Consider the following 18,592-nt stretch of genomic DNA (forward strand, 5'->3'; position numbering starts at 1 on the left):
TTTTACAAGAACTTAAGGGGGCCAGGCCCAAGAATTTCTAGCTAGCCAAAAACAGATTGGACTTATAGGTGGCAAGTAGCGGGCATCCCACCTACAAGACTCCAAATCAGGATACATGAGTATATCTAACATATAAACCTGTGGTTAGAGATATGGTGATATGAGACCAGTATGGCGAGTATAAAGCTCAGACACCAAGAGTAGATCTAAATCTAGAATAACACAGAATCAGTAATCCAAAAGTAGTTAGCAAAGGAAACGTGAGGAACCACCGAAAAGTGTTGCCATGATTTCTAGGAAAACACTGAAGCTATCAAGGCCATCAGGTTGGCTAGACAAATCTGTGATGCATTGGGTTACTCTTTGTCTAGAGAGGTGCTGTTTAATATGGTAGTGACCTATTTAAATGAAATTAAAAATCTGGTTCTTCAGTAGCAATAGCCACGTTTAGAATATTCAATGGCCACATTATAAAACATCTCCCCTGTGGCACAGAGTTCTATTACACAGACCTGGTCTTCTGGAATATCCATGCACAGGAACTTCCATTGCCGAAATGACCAAGGACGAGCCATGTCTAAATTCTCAATCCACCCTGCACTTACGAACAGCCTTGCCCACTGGCATCAGAAAGGGTAATGTTATACAGATAAACGATGTGTGGTCAGTCAAAGGAACTTGTTTTGCGAGCATAGCTCTATTCAGGAACTTGTAACAGCATTCTCGGATCATGTTGTCACAAGCTCTTCATTGCTGTTTATTGCCTCACCTCTGTGGTTAAGCCACTGCCTGCAACTCTGAATAGTAAAGGAAAGGCAATTCAAAACACTCATGATAAATTGGCCAGTGTGAAATTAGAGCACCCTATCATTCTAAACTTGAGAGCCCACGGTCTATGGTTGTCAGTCTTATGAGCTGTGGTCATGACTAGCAACCCTATTCCAGTGAAGGCTGGCCACATGGGCTGCCCTCATCCTGCCCTCAGATCTCTTGTACATTGATTTTCTCAGCCAGTGGGAAAACACGGAATATTCACACGATTCCCACAGGAAATGTTTCATTTAATTAGATGACTTCCAACTTCCCTTTGTAACAGTTCAAGAGTGAGATCCTGAATGCTCCAAATATTTCTGGTTATCCAGAGACAGATTGAGTTTATAGATGTCAGGTAGGTGGGCTTCCTACCTACGAGACTCCAAAGTATACAAGTAGAGCAGGTCCAACTGTACAGCTGTGGTTAGAGAGGTATGGTGAGACAAGAGCTGATAAGAGAAATGGAAGTGCAGAAGAAATGAAGCTACAGAACATGGAGATAGGATGAATTGTAAACAAACTTTTTAAATGAGCCAAAGTTAGGATTTCCCAAGGACTAAATACTTAAGTTACTTCCCAGACAAGGGCAAGCAATTACTCAGTGAAAAAATCAGCTCCAAGAAAAGAGAAAGCAAAATTTCTTTCTCCTCCCTCTCTGCTCTTCCTCATGACTGAACAGACTATTAAACTGATCCATTCCATGAATGGCTAAATGCTGCTTGTGAACAGGAAAGCCCAGATTCTACTCCTGACACCCCTGAGAAGTTAATCTCTGCAACTTAGCCCTCTGTGCCTTATGTTGCAATATGGCAAAAGCTTTACTCCATCTCTTCAAAGGATACAGAGTGATTTAACAAATAATGCCATGGCTCTGGCACACACTGGGACTGTGCAGCTGCTAGAGTGATACACACGTTCCTACTGTCCCATGGGAGATGAGGGAGCAACATTAATCTGGTTGTATGCTGAAACAATATTGAACACACATTCCCACATTTTATCCTGTGCATTGGAAATGTGCCTCTAAGGGGGTTTTAGGCAAAGCTTGGTTTGCACTCTCCATTTCCCTATGATTCTGTAGCACTACTTCTGGCTCCATCAGTGAACTATACCTGCTCGATGCCATCCAAATGTCAGCCGCTTGGAGGGGGGCTTTGTTGACAACCACAAGGAGAAGAGACTGAGCAGGAAACTGGTTAGGTCAATTAAGAGATGGGCAGCATCTGTGATGACGGCAAGACTTCCAGCAATGTGCCCACCTAGGAGTTGCACAATATTGCACTGAGTTAATATTCAAGAATACATCTAGGCTCATATGCATACTAACCAAAAGTAGTGAAAAAGCTACAGATTCACAAAACTTCAGAAGAGATTCAGAAGAAAGTATCTTTTAAAAGACTTATTTATTTTGTTTGAAAGGCAGAGTAACAGAGCGTGGTGGGTGGGGGGAGAGGAGATCTTCCATCCACTAGCTCACTCCCCAAATGGCCACAATGGCTAGGGCTGGGCCAGAACAAAGCCAGGAGCCAGAAGCTTCATCTGGGTTTCCCATATGGATATAGGGGATCAAGCACTTTAGCCATTCTCTGCTGCCTTCCCAGGCACATTAGCAGGGAGCTGGATCAGAAGTGGAGCAGCCAGGGATCAAACCAGTGCCCATATGGGATGCCTGAGTTGCAGGCTGTGGCTTAACCTGCTATGTCATAGCACTGGCCTCAAGGAAAGGATCTTAGAATCAATTTCACCCACCCCTTCCTTCCAACTTGCCAGAAAAGAGACCTAGAGGGTGAATAGAATTTGAATATGTAAAAATTTCCAGGTTCAAGGTAGAGGCCATTCCTGGGGAAACGAAGGAAACAAGATTGGAAAGTGTGGGGCACATGTGGAGAGTATTCCTGATAGACTGGAGCACAAACATTCAGAAGGTAAGGCTGGAGAGATGTATGTCTATGTCCTATTCAGAGGATCTCATAATCCAATCTGATGACCCGGATTCTTGTGTGTAGATCAGGTGCTACAACATGGTACACCAGATGTGTGTTTGACATGTAGGTTTAGCATCACTCTTACCATATCCTGATGCTCTAATTTATATTATCCATCTCAGTTTGAGATCCTCTTAAATAGTGAGAAAGGAGGGAGAAGGCACCTTTTCAGTGAGTGTCCTGAATGCAACAACAATCCAATAAAGTATTAGAATACAACCCAAGCCATGGATGTCCTGTCCTGCTTTTTCCTCCATCTAATGTATTTCCTCTATACCTATCTAATTCTCCTTTGCAAATATGTCCACTCCACATGAAGTTAAAGGACAATCTTGTCCTTTCTTCCACGAACAGATGTAGTTGGTTGAGAGAAATAACCTTTTTTGCTCTTACTACATCTTCCCAGCAAAGAGCTCTTGCTAACTGATTGGTCCTCCTTGCAGCTGTTTATTGCCTTGTACTGCAAAGCAAAAGCCCGTCAAGTCATCAGCTCCTCCATCAGGCTCACCTTGTCTCGCCTAATGATTTTAAAAAAATTACATAGATGGCTCATAATTGCAACAATCCCCACAGACTGTTGGCTCTAGCTGTAGTTAATAACTAGTTTGTCAAAGTTTAATGGTCTGAAGCAAAGTAGTCTTCAAGCTTGTTACTGAATTGTCACTGCAAAAATCAGAATGATTCATTAGCCGAAAAGCAACATTTTGCTAACAAATCAGCTGTCCTTCCAATTATCCTCTAATGTTGCCCTATCTGCCAAAGTTGGTTCTGACACCAAAGCTGTGTTATAATGCATTTTTTTCTTGCCTGGAGAATGACTACATGCAGATAAGCAGCATGAGGCAATCTCGGCAGTAAGTGATGGTGATTCTGTGTGCTGGGCTGAAAATGTAGACCGAGTCAAAGAAATAGTCTTATAGGATTTCCTCAATAGGCTTGGCCAAGTCAGGATCAACAGAAAGATAAAGGGCTTGCTTTGGAAGAAGCATATTAATATGGAGGCCTGGGAACTGAGAATCATTTTTGCAATCATCAGAGCTACTTATGAGAGCCATCATAAACACTGGGAAACCACTGTCAAATCCTATAGAGTAAATTGTTTGCAAGAGGCAGTTTGTGACTGAACTTGCACTTGGCTCTGAAAGCATGGAGTACTATTGACAATTAATTCGATCATCCCATCAGTATTTGAGCCCTTACTGTGCATGATACCAGGGATAGGATATACAAAGATAAACCAGTGTCTCAGTAAACATTCACTGTACTGCAGACATTTTAATAGATCAGGGGATCAGAGTCACTCTCGCTGGGAGCAGTGAACTTTTCACAGAAGAGAGGGATACAAATTAGCAAGAAAATATGAGGGTTTTTCAGGAAGAGATAAGAACAAACACAGAAACGAAAACATGGAACCTGGAAAAGCAGAGGGTAGAGAATTGGAAAAACAATGGGAAATGAGACTGGGAAGGTGGGTTGGGAACCCTTGTATGAGATATTAAATATCAAGCCAAGAAATTTGAATGTTAACCTATGGTAAAAGGGAAGCTAGCCATGATTTAGAGTCAAGGCCGTGACTTATTCAGGCTGTATTTGAGATCTTTGTCAGCAACACAGAGGACAAATTGGAGGGAGAAGAAGCTGGAGATTAAGATGTAACAAATAGCCAAAAGAAATTCTGAAACTCATGAACTGACAGTAGCTGCTGTCTTTCTGGAATACTTGGTATGTAGACCAGTGCATGGAACGAGAGGAGAGGCACAGACAGCACTCAGTCCTGGAAACAGACCCTACTTAGGGTCTATGGAGTGGTGACAGTAGGGCAGCCATTAGGTGGGCCTGGGTCTCGTATTCATACACGCTTCATACTTAGATAGTTGATCTTAAGTCTCTAGGATCCTTTTCCTGCAGACAGACATACTGATAGGACTGAAAAAGGAAACGTCCAGGGTGGCGTCTTGGTGCAGCAGGTTAAGCGCCTCCTGTGACAGTGGCATACCATATCAGACTGGCTCAAGTCCTTGCAGCTCCACTTCTGACTCGGCTCCTGGCTAATGGAACTGGGAAGGCACTGGAAAACGGCCAAGCATCTGGACCCTTGCCACCCAAGTAGGAGACCAGAATGAAATTCTAGGCGCCTGGCTTTCGCCTGGTCCAGCCCTGCTCCCAACCCCCAACCCCTAACCCCTGCGCCCACCAACTGTCACTCTGCCTTTCAAATAGAAAAAGTAAATGTTCATCTGACATCAGCCTTGTTTCGTATTACTAGGTTATACCATTAAATGCTATTCATATCTTTTAAAATTCCTGAACTCTTATAAATAGCATCACTATGTAATATGTTGTATCAAACTCGTTAAGTTTTTACTTAAGTATTTATACTATAGCTTTCATAGCCATATTTTGATATTTCTTAAACTTTTATTACTGAGAACCATAAAAAATAAAAATGACCGAGTCAGTTGGACACCAAGGAGTGGGCCTTTAGCCCAACAGTTAAAATTTCTTCGTCCCACTTTGGGGTTCTAGGGTTCAGTTCCTAGCTCTGGTTCTGGCTCAAGCTTCGTGTTGATTCAGACCACAGAGGGTAGCAATAATAGCTCAAGTAGTTGGATCTTTGCCATGTACATGAGACCTCAAGGGAGTTCTGAACTCCCAACTTCAGCCAGGCCTAGCCTTGGCTGTTGCAGGCACCTGGGGAGTAAATCAGCTGGTGAGAGCTCCCTCTGTCTTTCAAATAAACATTGGCAGATTTTGATGAAGCAGTTTAGGCACCACTTGGGATGCCTGCATCCTATATCGGGGTGCTTAGGTTCAAGTCCGGGCTCGGCTCCTGATTTCAGCTTCTTGCTAATGTGCAACCTGGAAAGCAGCAGGTGATGGCTGAATCCAAGTACTTGGATCCTTGCCACCCATGTAGGAGAACCAAGACTGAGTTCCTTATTCCTGGTTGCAGCCTGGCCCAGCCCTTGCCATTGCATGCATTTGGAGAACTGAACCAGCAGGTGGAAGTTATCTCTTTTCTACTCTCAACTGCCTTTCAAATAAAAACATTATTTAAAAGTAGGTACTCTTATAAATTGGGACTATCATATCACTCAGCTATATCTTTCTCTTAGGAAGAAGTAATTTCCTCACTGAGACATTTACCCAGCCTGTACCCAGCACTGTGTTCCTGTCTAGTGATAGTGTTTTCCACATCTGTGTTTAACACTGACTGGTCCAGCTTCAGATACCTCCCCCTCGCCACTTATTTTCATTCAGTAATACCCAGAGTTGGGCTTGAGTTCTCAGTGTCTGTATGTTTATCTTTTTCAGATGGAGACACATGTGTACATCTGCAACGTAATTCCCTTATGGCCTTCCAAGAGTTAGTAGCTTTCATGAGCCATCAGAGTCCCAATTCAACAAGTTCAAAAGACCATTAAGAGTGGACACAAGAAGTTTAATGCCCTTCCTTAGTTCTCCAATCTTCACTGTAGCAAGTGGTCAGTTCTCTATCCTCCCTCTCCACTAGCAAGAAAGGTGGGACTCTAGAAGCCAGGCCAAATCATTTCAGCTTGGTATTTGTAAAGGAGAGTTCTTGGGGCCAGTGCTGTGGTGTAGTGGGTAAAGCTGCTGTCTGCGATGCCAACATCCCACATGGGCGCTAGTTTGAGTCCCAGTTGTTCCACTTCTAAACCAGCTCTCTGCTATGGCCCAAGTCCATGGGCCTCTGTGCCCACATGAGAAACCCAGAGGATGTACCTGGTTCCTGGCTTCTGATTGGTACAGCTCCAGCCGTTGCCACCATTTGGAAAGTGAATGAGTGGATGAAAGATTCTCTCTGCCTCTGACTCTCAAATTAATAAAAGAACCTTAAAAAAATTACCACACAGAAAATAACTCTTTTGTAGGGGGGCTGAAAAAGAAATTTAAAAGTCAGACACTCTTACTGGTCCAACTTGCATCTCAAATGCAAGCCTGCCTTTGAGCTTGAGGTATTCAGGCCAAGAGGACCAAAATTCCAACCAGAGCACATTGTATGAGAATGTTTGAACAAGAAATACCAGCCAACTTAAATAGTGGCAGCTGAATTTGATTCACTCTTTAAGTGTACAAATGCCCTGTCCTGTTCCCGGACATACCCACTGGCAATCCTTCAATGCTACTCATTCAGGCCCTTCCATGTGTAAGACCCTTATCTTCCTTTTGGCCACCCTTAACTCCCATCCATTCTTCAAAGCTTTGGTCAGATCCCATATCCTGCAGGAGGATCTCCCACATTCCGAAAGTGATCTGAGAATAACTTCTTGCTCTGTAGTTAAGAAGAGCATTGGGAAGGAGGTGAGCTGTGAACTGGGTTCCTGATTAGAGGCCCAGGATTTTGAAAAGCATGGGGAAAAAAGGAGGCTTCTGTGTTCAAACAAAAGCATAAGCAAATGCTACAGGGACTCTAACACAAGGGTTACTTTGCAGAGAATGATTATATACATTTGGCTAAAATATAGATCAAGAATGGCAATAGCAAGAGTAAATATTAATAATTACTTTGGCAGTCAGATTGTAGAATGTCTTGATTGCCAAAATAAGAACTTATTTTGACCAAGATGCCAGAGGATTCCAATATATTGATCTCATTTCACTTGGAAGGCAAAGGGGGCCTAGCACAGGCTTTTCCAGCTACAAGTCTCTGAACCAGTCACTTCCAGCTACAGCACACATGTCAGTTTAGCCCAGTGCACGGTTAAGGCTTGTTATGTCTACTGTGATGGGCGGAAAGATGGTGAACTACTGAACTAGGCAGAAGGGAGCCACTGGGCAATTCTGAAGACAGAAGTAGATAAGAACAAGACTTGGTAAAATTGGCTCTATCAATACAGTTAAATACAAATGATTATCACTCAGTGTCCATTCTGCTCCTTCGACAACATCTGACTCTATAGTCAGATTACAACTCTGATTATAAATTATAGGAATTAAAAGAAAAAGAGGTTCAATTGACTTCAAATGAATAACTGCCCTTTCTACCACCTAAAAATTGCATTTTAAAAACCAAGTGGCTGGCTGGTGTCGCAGCTCACTAGGCTAATCCTCCGCCTGCGGCGCCGGCACCCCAGGTTCTAGTCCCAGTTGGGGCGCCAGTTCTGTCCCAGTTGCTCCTCTTCCAGTCCAGTTCTCTGCTGTGGCCCGGGAAGGCAGTGGAGGATGGCCCAAGTGCTTGGGCCCTGCACCCACATGGGAGACCAGGAGGAAGCACCTGGCTCTTAGCTTCGGATCGGCGCAGCGCGCCAGCCATAGCAGCCATTTGGGGGGTGAACCAACGGAAGGAAGACCTTTCTCTTTCTCTCAATCTAAAACAAACCAGGCTGCAAATACTTAAAAAGCAAAGTGGCAAACACTCAACAAGTTGGGTGTAGAAGGAAAGTACCTTCATGTAGTGCAGGGGCATGCATGATGAATCCACAGCTACAGGACACTCAGTGGTAAAAACGTTGAAAGCTTTTCCTCTGAGATCAGGAACAAAACATGCTCGCTCACATTTCTGTGATAGTACTGGAAGTCCTAGCCAGAGCAACTCCGCAATACAAAGAAAGAAAGGCATCCAGATTGGACAGAATGAAGTCAAACTGTACAGATAACATGATCTTATATGGTGAGAACCCTTAAGAGCCCACTAAAAAATCCTAGCAAATTCAGTAAAGTTGCAGGATACAGAATCAATCTGCAATAGTAAGCTCAATTTGGCTATTCCACAAAGTCCACATATCTAAACATCATTGTGATGAAGAATTCAATTTGATTAATTTAAAGTTAAGTTTCCTAAAGCAGAATTACAGAGCATAAGAAAGGGTGTCAAAAGAAAGGTGGGTTTTGCGAATGGGGGAATACCTCGTTTCAGACTGTGAGCAAACATTCTCTTGGAAGAGACACCAGCCATCCTTAGCATTCACACAGGTTGAGGGAAAAGCAGAGGAAGAAAGCAGTGGAGCAAACAAGTGAGTTTCTACATCTTCCTGAGATGTGTTTGAGGTGGTGCCAGTACATCATTAAGAGTGCCAAGAACATTGCTTTTCAAATCCTATCTTGAAGGAATTCTTTTATTGGGTTTCCCATTCGGTCAAACTCTTGACATGAGCAATTCATATCCATAATCTTGAATTTCAATAATAAAAAGAATACTCCTTTGGAATAGATGGCTGTGGATTTCCCAAGAGAATTTTCCATCCTGGAGCTGCCTAAAGTCTTTGCCACTCTACCAAGTTGTTATGTCAGTTTCTTCAAAGGAACTAACCTTGGCTCTAGGAATTGTATGGTATTAGTTAGACTAGATGGCTATTTGCCAACCCTAGAGTTGTTTTGAACTGGGTCCTAGGTTCTTTCCTACATTTCAAAAGCTATGAAAACCTAAAAGGTCATAAGCCATATACTCTGTAGCTAGAAGAAACTAGCAAATTTTGATTGCTAGATATTGTAAAAAGTGCTTAAGTCTATTCCCATTTTTATTTCAACAATCTTTTTTGATAATAGGAAAGCCACAAAAATATTGATAACAGGGGACCTGCGCTTGGCATAGTGGGCTAAGACTCTGCCTACACCATTAGCATATGGTTACTGGTTTGTGTCCCAGCTGGTCCTCTTCTGATCCAGCTTTTTGCAATGGCCTGGAAAAGTAGTAGAAGATGGCCTACATGCTTGGGCCCCTGCACCCACATGGGAGACCCAAAAGAAGCTCCTGGCTTCTGGCATCAAATCAGTCCAGCTCTAGTCATTGTGTCCATTTGGAGAGTGAATCGGCAGATGAAAGACTTACTCTGCCTCTCCCTCTCTAACTCTGCCTCTCAAATTTTTAATTAAAAAATTACAGGTAACGTGCTAACAGTGATGGCAGATTATGGCCCTGTATACCATGTAGTAGATACCATGGTGTTCTTTTATTTGATATTTTTCTAAAATATAACATATCAAAACCTGAGAAGTGACTGAAGTCCAATGTAAGGCCATCATGTTCCATAGTAAAACAATACATTTGAACACTTCAAGAAGATGAATGACACTGGGAAAATGGTCAAATACACTCGAGGTAGACATTTCGAATATATTAATAGTGAAAATGCTCAAATATATCCAAAACTTATTTTCAAAAATATCTCAAGCCAGAGAGGTACCCAGTGTTTTTAAAAAGGAAGAAATGACTGCAATGTTTACTAAATTATTTCTTTATAAAGATGAATGTACTAAAACTACAAGTTCTATTTTAGCATGTATAATTGATTCAAAAACCTAGAAAACTGACACAACAAAATTTTAGTAAAATTTCAATTAATAAACTAATTTGGAAACACAAATCTTTTATCATGGTTATATCTGAAGGAGAATTGAACAAAATTATTTCCATGTTTAATTAGGACAACAAACATAAATTAATAACCTTTACTTTTCTTTCTGGTAAATGAAGAATCATGAGAAGGAACCAACAAATGTAACACAAACATTTATTAAGTATGTTACTGACAAAGAACTGGAAAAATCTTAGAATTGAAACCTTGTTTGTAAAAAATAAATAAAAATAAAATAAAAAAATAAACAGGGGTCACTGCTGTGGTATAGTAGGCTAAGCCTCTACCTGCAGCACTGGCAGCCCAAATGGGCACCAGTTCATGTCCTGGCTGCTCTTTTTCTGATCCAACTCTGAGCTGATGGCCTGGGAAAATAGAGGAAGGCCCAAGTGCTTGGGTCCCTGTACCTGCGTGGGAGACCCGGAAGAAGTGCCTGGCTCCTGGCTTTGAATTGGCCCAGCACTGGCCACTATAGCCATTTGGGGAGGGAACTAGTGGATGGAAGACCTTTCTCTCTGTCCCTCTCTGTGACTCTACCTTTCAAATAAATTTTTTTTAAATATTAATATCAAATCAACGAGGGGCTGGTGCTGTGGCTCAGTGGATTAATGCCCTCGCCTGAAGCGTTGGCATCCCATATGGGTGCCAGTGCTACTCCTGGCTACTCCTCTTCCAATCCAGCTCTCTGCTATGGCCTGGGATAGCAGTAGAAGATGGCCCAAGTCCTTGGGCCCCTGCACCCGTGTGGGAGACCCGGAAGAAGCACCTGGCTCCTGGCTTCGGATTGGCACAGCTCTGGCCATTACAACCATCTGGGGAGTGAACCATCAGATGGAAGACCTCTCTCTCTGTCTCTACCTCTTTCAAATGAAATAAATCTTAAAAAAAAATCAATGAGAGAAATAAGTAGTTATTCTGTAAATGATGCTAAAAACTACGTTAACTATTTCAAAAAATTTTCAATCCTTAGAGCATACAATATGCCATATTTCAAGCCAATATAAAAATTAAGTGAAAAATTTAAGTACAAAAAAGGATATATCTTAATATATGGGGAAGGATTATTAAGTACTAAAATATTAAATGAGTAAAAGATCTCCACGAAAATTAGGTACAGTTAAAGCCAAAACAAAATGTAATAGTGAATAAACTAGAAACATACTCCTAGTAAATACAACAAAGATTAAACATCCCAACTATGAGTTCCCACAGACCAATATAGAGAACTAGAAAATTCTCAAAGACGAAGAAAAAATTCAAATGAGCAATAGACTTTAAGAGGTAAGGAAGAAATCCATAACAGCGGTTAATACATATCACTGACAAACTTGCAAAAATATTCTAAAAGTAACAAAGCAATAAATTAAAATATTCATTTATACACTAAAGATTTTTAATTAAAATGTCAAATGCCCACAATAGCCAGAACTAAGCCATGTCAAAGCTAGGAGCCCAGAACTCTGCTTGGGGGTCTCAGGTGTGTGACAGGAACCCAAACACTTGATCCATCACCTGATGCCTTTCAAGGTATGCATTAGCAGGAAGCTGGGTAGAAAGTAGATCTGGGACTCAAACCAGGCACTCTGATAGGGACTTCGGGTATCCCAAGTGACATCTCAATCACCACCCCAATAAATCCTATTAAATATTTAATGGGAGAATCACTCTATAGCTGGCAGACTTATGAATTTTTTTAAACTTTCTGATAGCAGTTTGGCAATAGGAATCGAGAAATAAAAGAAATAATTGGTTCATACGAATATTTTTAGGTATCTCTTTGAAAGTATTAACCAGAAAAGCAGGGTTTTGTTCAGGATTTTTCATTGTAGTATTGTCCACAAGCAGGAAAAGTTCCCTAAATTCCTACCAGTAGAGAAAGGTTATATAAATTATAATAGAGCATATAGAATATTGTTCAGCCATGAAAAAATTTTGAACAATGTTTGGTATTATCAAAAGCATTCAATGTCTTCAATTACGTAAAAATAAGGCAAACTCTGAGCTATACACAGAAAACCTACTATACAAACTACTCCATAATGTTATGGGAAGTTATCACTTGAATGTGGGATAGTAAAGAATTTTATTCTATTTTCCAACTTCTCTGCAATGAGTATGTTACTTACAACAAATATTAAATCTTACTTTAAAAGGAAACATAACCCTCGCACCATGATGTGAGGTTTTGTTTGTTGGCTTGTTTAACCAGAAAAATCTTCAGAAGTACTCACCCACGACCTCTGCAACCATGAAAACAAAGCATATCGCCGAAGCAGCACGGAGTTTCCACTTGGCTTGCACTTCCTCATTTGCCCTGTTCTCTGTGGCCTTGGAGTTGCTATGGCAGTGATAGATGCCTCCTGCCTCCAGCTCCCCTGGCTTCTCTCCAGGACATTGATCTTTATTCACGGGTTTCTGCTGGAGTTCCACGCTATGGGTGGGTTAAACAGAGGCAAGAAGTGAACATGCTTACAGACACACCTCAGAGATCCCTGCCCTTACTCAGAACCACTGCTAGCACATTTGCTAGGAAGATAAAATTGACCATGCCTTCTCCAAGAAATATCAAGTGTAAGGAACGAACAATAAAATTCCTTAACTCACAGCTACTGTTAGGAACGTAGCTGAGAAAATAAAATTTACTTAATCAATATCAGCTGATGATTGAGAGATATCAAAGAAATAGGAGAAATTGCAGATATACTTAAATGCAAGACCTTCCCATTCTCTTGGGAAAGGCTTTGGACCCTGTGCTACAAAGTAACAATAATATAAGCCAGGAGATGTTGTAAAATGTAAGCTTTTGAACCGGATGAAGAATAAATTACACATCAGCCTCAGTAATAATCGTAGCACTTTTTCCTGCTAAATCCACAAGGATGCCATAAAGCTGCTTACCATTGCTTATGTAGACAATGTCTACTCATCACTTAATGCTACGAGATTTGAAATCTAATATTTCCCAAATCAGGCAGTAGCTGTCAGTTCTACCCCTAAATAAAGCTTTAGATTTAGAGTCATTAATAGGATCACAGAATTTCACAGACAGATCGTAGATATTTAGTTCAGCTTCATAGTTTCTGGGCTGAGAAAAGGTCAAGTAATTGTGAGATCAAATAGCCAGGAAATGGAGGGAGGGAGCTTCCATGTTTCTTCCTATTACACCACACACTATCTCTTTAACTCAGCAACAACACTAAAATCAAACTTTATTGGTACAGATATAAATGTTCACACATCTTTAATGTGATTTTTGAAAATTTTTAATTTGAATGTGTTGAGATTCTTAAGAATCTTGCATTTCTGGCCCTGAAACATTTTTTAAAAATGCAATAAATTACCTTCCATCTGAAGATTCATGTCATTCATCCAGAATTAATCTGATTTTTTTTTTACTTAAATGGTGATGATTATTAGGATTCTAATTCTGTTTTTCTGAATTACATTAACATTAGCTATAGAAAGTATGAAATTATATAAAAGTGCAAAGCAGAGAAATCAGATACCTCTAAGAAACACTTTTGATATTTTGTTGTACAGACTTATGTACGCATTTGCATGCATGCCTTTAAACACAATTAGGGTCCATATTTGTTGGGATTCTTTGGACTTCAAGTACAGAAAGCAAAGCTCTTTTTATAACAATCAATGAGAATTATTGGTTGCACAACTGAATGTCCAGAGGTTTCTAGGCTTCAGACACTGTTTGATCAGGGCTCCAGGTTTACTTATAGCTCCCAATTATATTTCAACCTCAGGGTAGTCTTCCTGATAGTTGCCAAAGATAATCAGGTTGTGGACTTGATTTTTCAGAGAATGTGTGTCTCTCTTCACTACTGCTAAACAAGAGTCTTAAGGAACATGCTGACTGGTCAAATGAGAACCAGCCACTACAGCAAGAGGACATGAATGACAGGCTAAGGCCTTCTTACACTCAGGATATTGGCTAAACTCAATTATGTTGATTCCTAGAGCTCAGAATAAACTAAATCCTACCCAAGTTACATGGCTGCAATTCTGTGCTATAATGGCTGTGATTAAAGTGACACTGTCAAATCAGATACTCCAAAGATACAGCCCAGAATCAGATTATCAGCTACCTATAGCTAATATTTTATTAAACTATTAAGTCTCATATATTGTTTAAAAGTATTTGAGAGGCAAACAGCCAGAGAGGAAGAAAGTCAGGTAGACGGTACCATCTTCTGGGGGCAGCCTCTAAATACCCACAATGGCTGGGAGGTGGGAACTCAATTCCAATCTCAACATGGGTGATAAAAACCCATGCAGAGCCATCACTGCTCTATCTCCCAGGGTCTGCATTAGCAGGAAGCTGGAATCAAGATGGAGCCAAAGATTCAACCCAGGAGCTCAAATATGAAACATGAGCATCTAACCCTGCATCTATCTTTAAGATTTATTTGGCCGACGCCATGGCTCACTAGGCTAATCCTCCACCTGCGGCGCCGGCACCCCAGGTTCTAGTCCCTGTTGGGGCACCAGTTATGTCCCAGTCGCTCCTCTTCCAGTCCAGCTCTCTGCTTGGCCTGGGAAGGCAGTGGAGGATGGCTCAAGTGCTTGGGCCCTGCACCTGCATGGGAGACCAGGAGGAAGCACCTGGCTCCTGGCTTTGGATTGGAGCAGTGCACTGGCCATAGCGGCCATTTGGGGGCTGAACCAACAGAAGGAAGACCTTTGTCTCTAACTCTGCCTGTCAAAAATGATTTACTTATTTGAAAGGTGGAAGTCCTCTCTGCCTCTGCCTCTCTATAACGCTATCTGCTGGTTTACTCCCCAAATGGCCAAAACGGCTGGAGCTGTGTCAATCTGGGGCCAGGAGCCAAGAGCTTCTTCTGGATCTCACATGAATGCAGGGGCCCAAGAACTTGGCCCATTTTCCACTGCTTTCCTAGGCCATATTGGAGATCTGGATTGGAAGTGGAGCAGTCAGAACTCGAACTGGTGCCCATATTGGATGCCATCACTGCAGACAGGGCTTTACCCAGTATGCCTAACCCTGTGTCTTAACTACCATGTCAAGCACTTGCTCGTTTTTTTAACTTTGGAAACTTATATTAAATAAAAGTACCACTTTTGGATTATAGCGGCTTTTTTTCCCCCCATAACCACCCTCCCATCCGCAACAATCCCATCTCCTACTCCCTCTCCCACCCCATTCCACAAGATTCATTTTCCATTTTTATATGCAGAAGATCAATATAGTATATACTAAGTAAAGACTTCAACAGTTTGCACCCATACAGAAACACAAAGTATAAAGTACTGTTTGAATAATATATTATCTCTGTCCTTAATGTGTTGTACTAGGTGAGTTCTTACATGGGGAGTAAGTGCACAATGACTCCTGTTGTAGACTTAACAATTGACACTCTTGTTTATGATGTCAGTAATCACCCGAGGCTCTTGTCATGAGCTGCCAAGGCTATGGAAGCCCCTTGAGTTCACCAATTCCAATCTTATTTAGACAAGGCCATAATCAAAGTAGAAGTTCTCTCCTCCCTTCAGAGAAAGGCACCTGCTTCTTTGGCCCATTCTTTCCACTGGGATCTCACTCACAGATCTTTCATTTAGGTGGTTGGTTGGTGGTGGTTTGTGTTTTTTTTTTTTTTTTTTTTTTTTTTTTTTTTTTTTGGCCATAGTGTCTTGGCTTTCCATGCCTAAAATACTCTCATAGGTTCTTCAGCCAGATCCAAATGCCTGAAGGGCTGATTCTGAGGCCAGAGTGCAGTTTAGGACATCTGCCATTCTAGGAGTCTGCTGTGTATCCTGCTTCCCATGTTGGATTGTTCTCTCCTTTTTAATTCTATCAGTATTAGCAGACACTAGTCTTGTTTGTGTGATCCCTTTGACTCTTAATCCATCATTATGATCAATTATGAATAGAAACTGATCACTTTGACTAGTGAGATGGCATTGGTACATGTCACCTTGATGAGATTGTATTGGAATCCCCTGGCATGTTTCCAACTCTACCATTTGGGGTAAGTCCGATTGAGCATGAAGCACTTGCTCTTACATTTTTTTCATATATGGAGGGTATATTTGATATGTCATAGCATGATCACTTGATCTGTTATCAGATAATTCATTCTTTTCCAGTTGATTTCACATAAGCACACTAGGATTCATATCCCTTTGACTAATCTTTGTTAATACACTAATACTTATTGTTAATCTTTATCTATTTCAAATATAAATATAAAAGGTTAGTTGTTCAAAAGGAACCTGCAATTGTAAGGATTTTATATTTGCCAAATTGGCTCTGTAATACTTAGACCAAGGATCTTAATAGCACGCAGCATTTTGACAAGCTCCAAATCTTCTTTGTTAAACAATTTAACAAGTGATACATCAAGAGTTTATGGTTATTAATAAGTACAGTTTTGCTATATAACAAATTCCCTGATACTAAACTATAGAATGTAGCAGTGGGGGTCACCAAAGGACATCAACACAGAGGAACCTGAAGACTAATAGGAAAGCATGGTCAAGTTTTCCTCTTTCCTTGCATTGAAAAGTCGGCATGAGCAAGACAGGACCCTGGTTTTTCTAGCACTTTCTAGCTTAGTGTTGTCATATAAAGCTTTGCTTCTTCTAGTGAATCTTGTAGCTAGAGAAACCCAAGTGATAAATTGGCAGGAGAGCACCTATCCTAGAACAGCTTAGAAACCAAAACAGGAATGCTGCTATGGGAAGATCCACTGGGCAATGACAGAAGACACGTGTGGAAAATCTGGGCATATTTATTAATGTCGCTTCATTCCTAGCCTCTAAGATTAACATAAGCTTTAATCTGAGGGGCTCCTTGAAGTACTAAGCCTGAAGTTCAAAAATGGCCTTCAGAGGGTCCACTGAAATTGAATACAATGCGTTCACATGTGGGTTTGTTTTGTGGGAAAAGCAAAAGCACAATTTTTGCCTGGACTTTCAAGATTCTGTAACCAAGTTAAAATACATTTCTCATCAATTCACTAGAGTAAAGTGATCTAAGTATCTCTAGATGTAGAACAGGCTCTTTATCTGAAAAAATGATATGAATTCTAAGAAGCATTATTAAGAAGGCTATGAAAATGCTATGCATCTAAAAATGAAATGTGAATTTGATAATAAATATCAGTAGATTCACGTGCATTCAATTATAGCCAAAGCTTCGAAAAATAGGAATAACAGGCCAATGAAATTGGTTGTAGCATCAAAGAAGAGAAAGAATAAATAGAGGGGGAAAAATAGGCAAATAATTTTGATACATTCAGAACTTTGGATCCATCTCAGAATAGGAATTTTAAAAATAGAGCTTCATGTGTATTTTATAATCTTAGAGAAACTATTTTGTTCTTGTTTGGTATAACTTTTTCAAAGATTTTGAGAGGTAGTTACAGACAGAAAGAGCGAAAGATCTTCCTTCTGTTGGTTCACTCTCCAAATGGCTGCAACTGCCAGAACTGCGCTAATCTGAAGCCAGGAGCCAGACGCTTCTTCCTGGTCTCCCACGTGGATGCAGGAGCCCATGGACTTGGGCCATCTTCTATTGCTCTCCCAGGCTGTAGCAGAGAGCTGGACTGGAAGAGGAGCAACTGACTAGAACTGGCACCCATATGGGATGCCAGTGCCACAGTCAGGATTAACCTATGCCACGGCACTGGCCCCTGGTGGTATAACTTAAATCCCTTTGTTTCTATCTTTCAGAAATGAAACTGGTAAATTTTTTTACCATGTTGAATACACAAAATTGCATTGTTTTTGCACATTCTCATCACACCTACCAGGAATCTCAAGGCACTATTCCTGTTAAAAAAGATGAAAACTTAAATTCCACCATGCATTTCCAACACTTCATGCGTTTTTCATTCAACAAATATTTATTGCCTGTCTACAGTGTGCCTGTATTAGCAGAGGTGCTAATGATAACCATGTTCTATGAGACAAAGTTCCTATCTTTAGCAGTTTATATCCTACTAGAGGGAGATAAACAATAAATGAGTCAATAATAGCAGATGCTATGAAGGACAGTCTCAGAAGTTGAGGCTACTTTAAATATAGTAATAAGAGAAGGCACCCCTATAGAGATAGTATCTCAGGAACAAGTTAAGGATTGCCAGGGGAAGATCCATTTTAATGAAGTATATCACAAAGGGCATTGCTGGTGCAAAAGTCCAAAGTCAAGAGATTCCCTGTTGAAACTTCTGTCTTGAATAGAAAAGAAGCCCCATGGGTGGCCCCTGTGGCATAAAGAATGAATGGGATTAGGTCAAAATGTAAGCAGGAGTAGATCAGGAAGAATCTTGCAGATCTCTGCAAAGAGTTTAATGCCAGCTCTAAAGGGGGAAACTTGGAAGATTTTCACCAGGGAAGTAACACTATGTGGTTCATATTTCTAAAATGATTACAATTACTTTGGATGCTGTTTACAAGGCTGAATTGTAGAAAGGAAAAAGAGACCCTTAAGGAGACAGATAC

The 18,592-nt window shown here is 40.9% G+C and overlaps 1 protein-coding gene across 1 annotated transcript in view; it reads right to left on the bottom strand.

The window, feature by feature from the left end:
• SLC30A8 (solute carrier family 30 member 8) overlaps window positions 1–18,592 on the bottom strand; it is a 52,036-nt gene that overhangs the window by 21,660 nt on the left and 11,784 nt on the right. The window contains 2 exon segments of the mRNA XM_062189467.1: window positions 1,926–2,072; window positions 12,346–12,545. Of these exon segments, the coding sequence (XP_062045451.1) occupies window positions 1,926–2,072; window positions 12,346–12,545 (347 nt within the window).

This window comes from Lepus europaeus, chromosome 4 (assembly GCF_033115175.1).
Source record: "Lepus europaeus isolate LE1 chromosome 4, mLepTim1.pri, whole genome shotgun sequence".
Classification (NCBI taxonomy): Eukaryota; Metazoa; Chordata; class Mammalia; order Lagomorpha; family Leporidae; genus Lepus; species Lepus europaeus.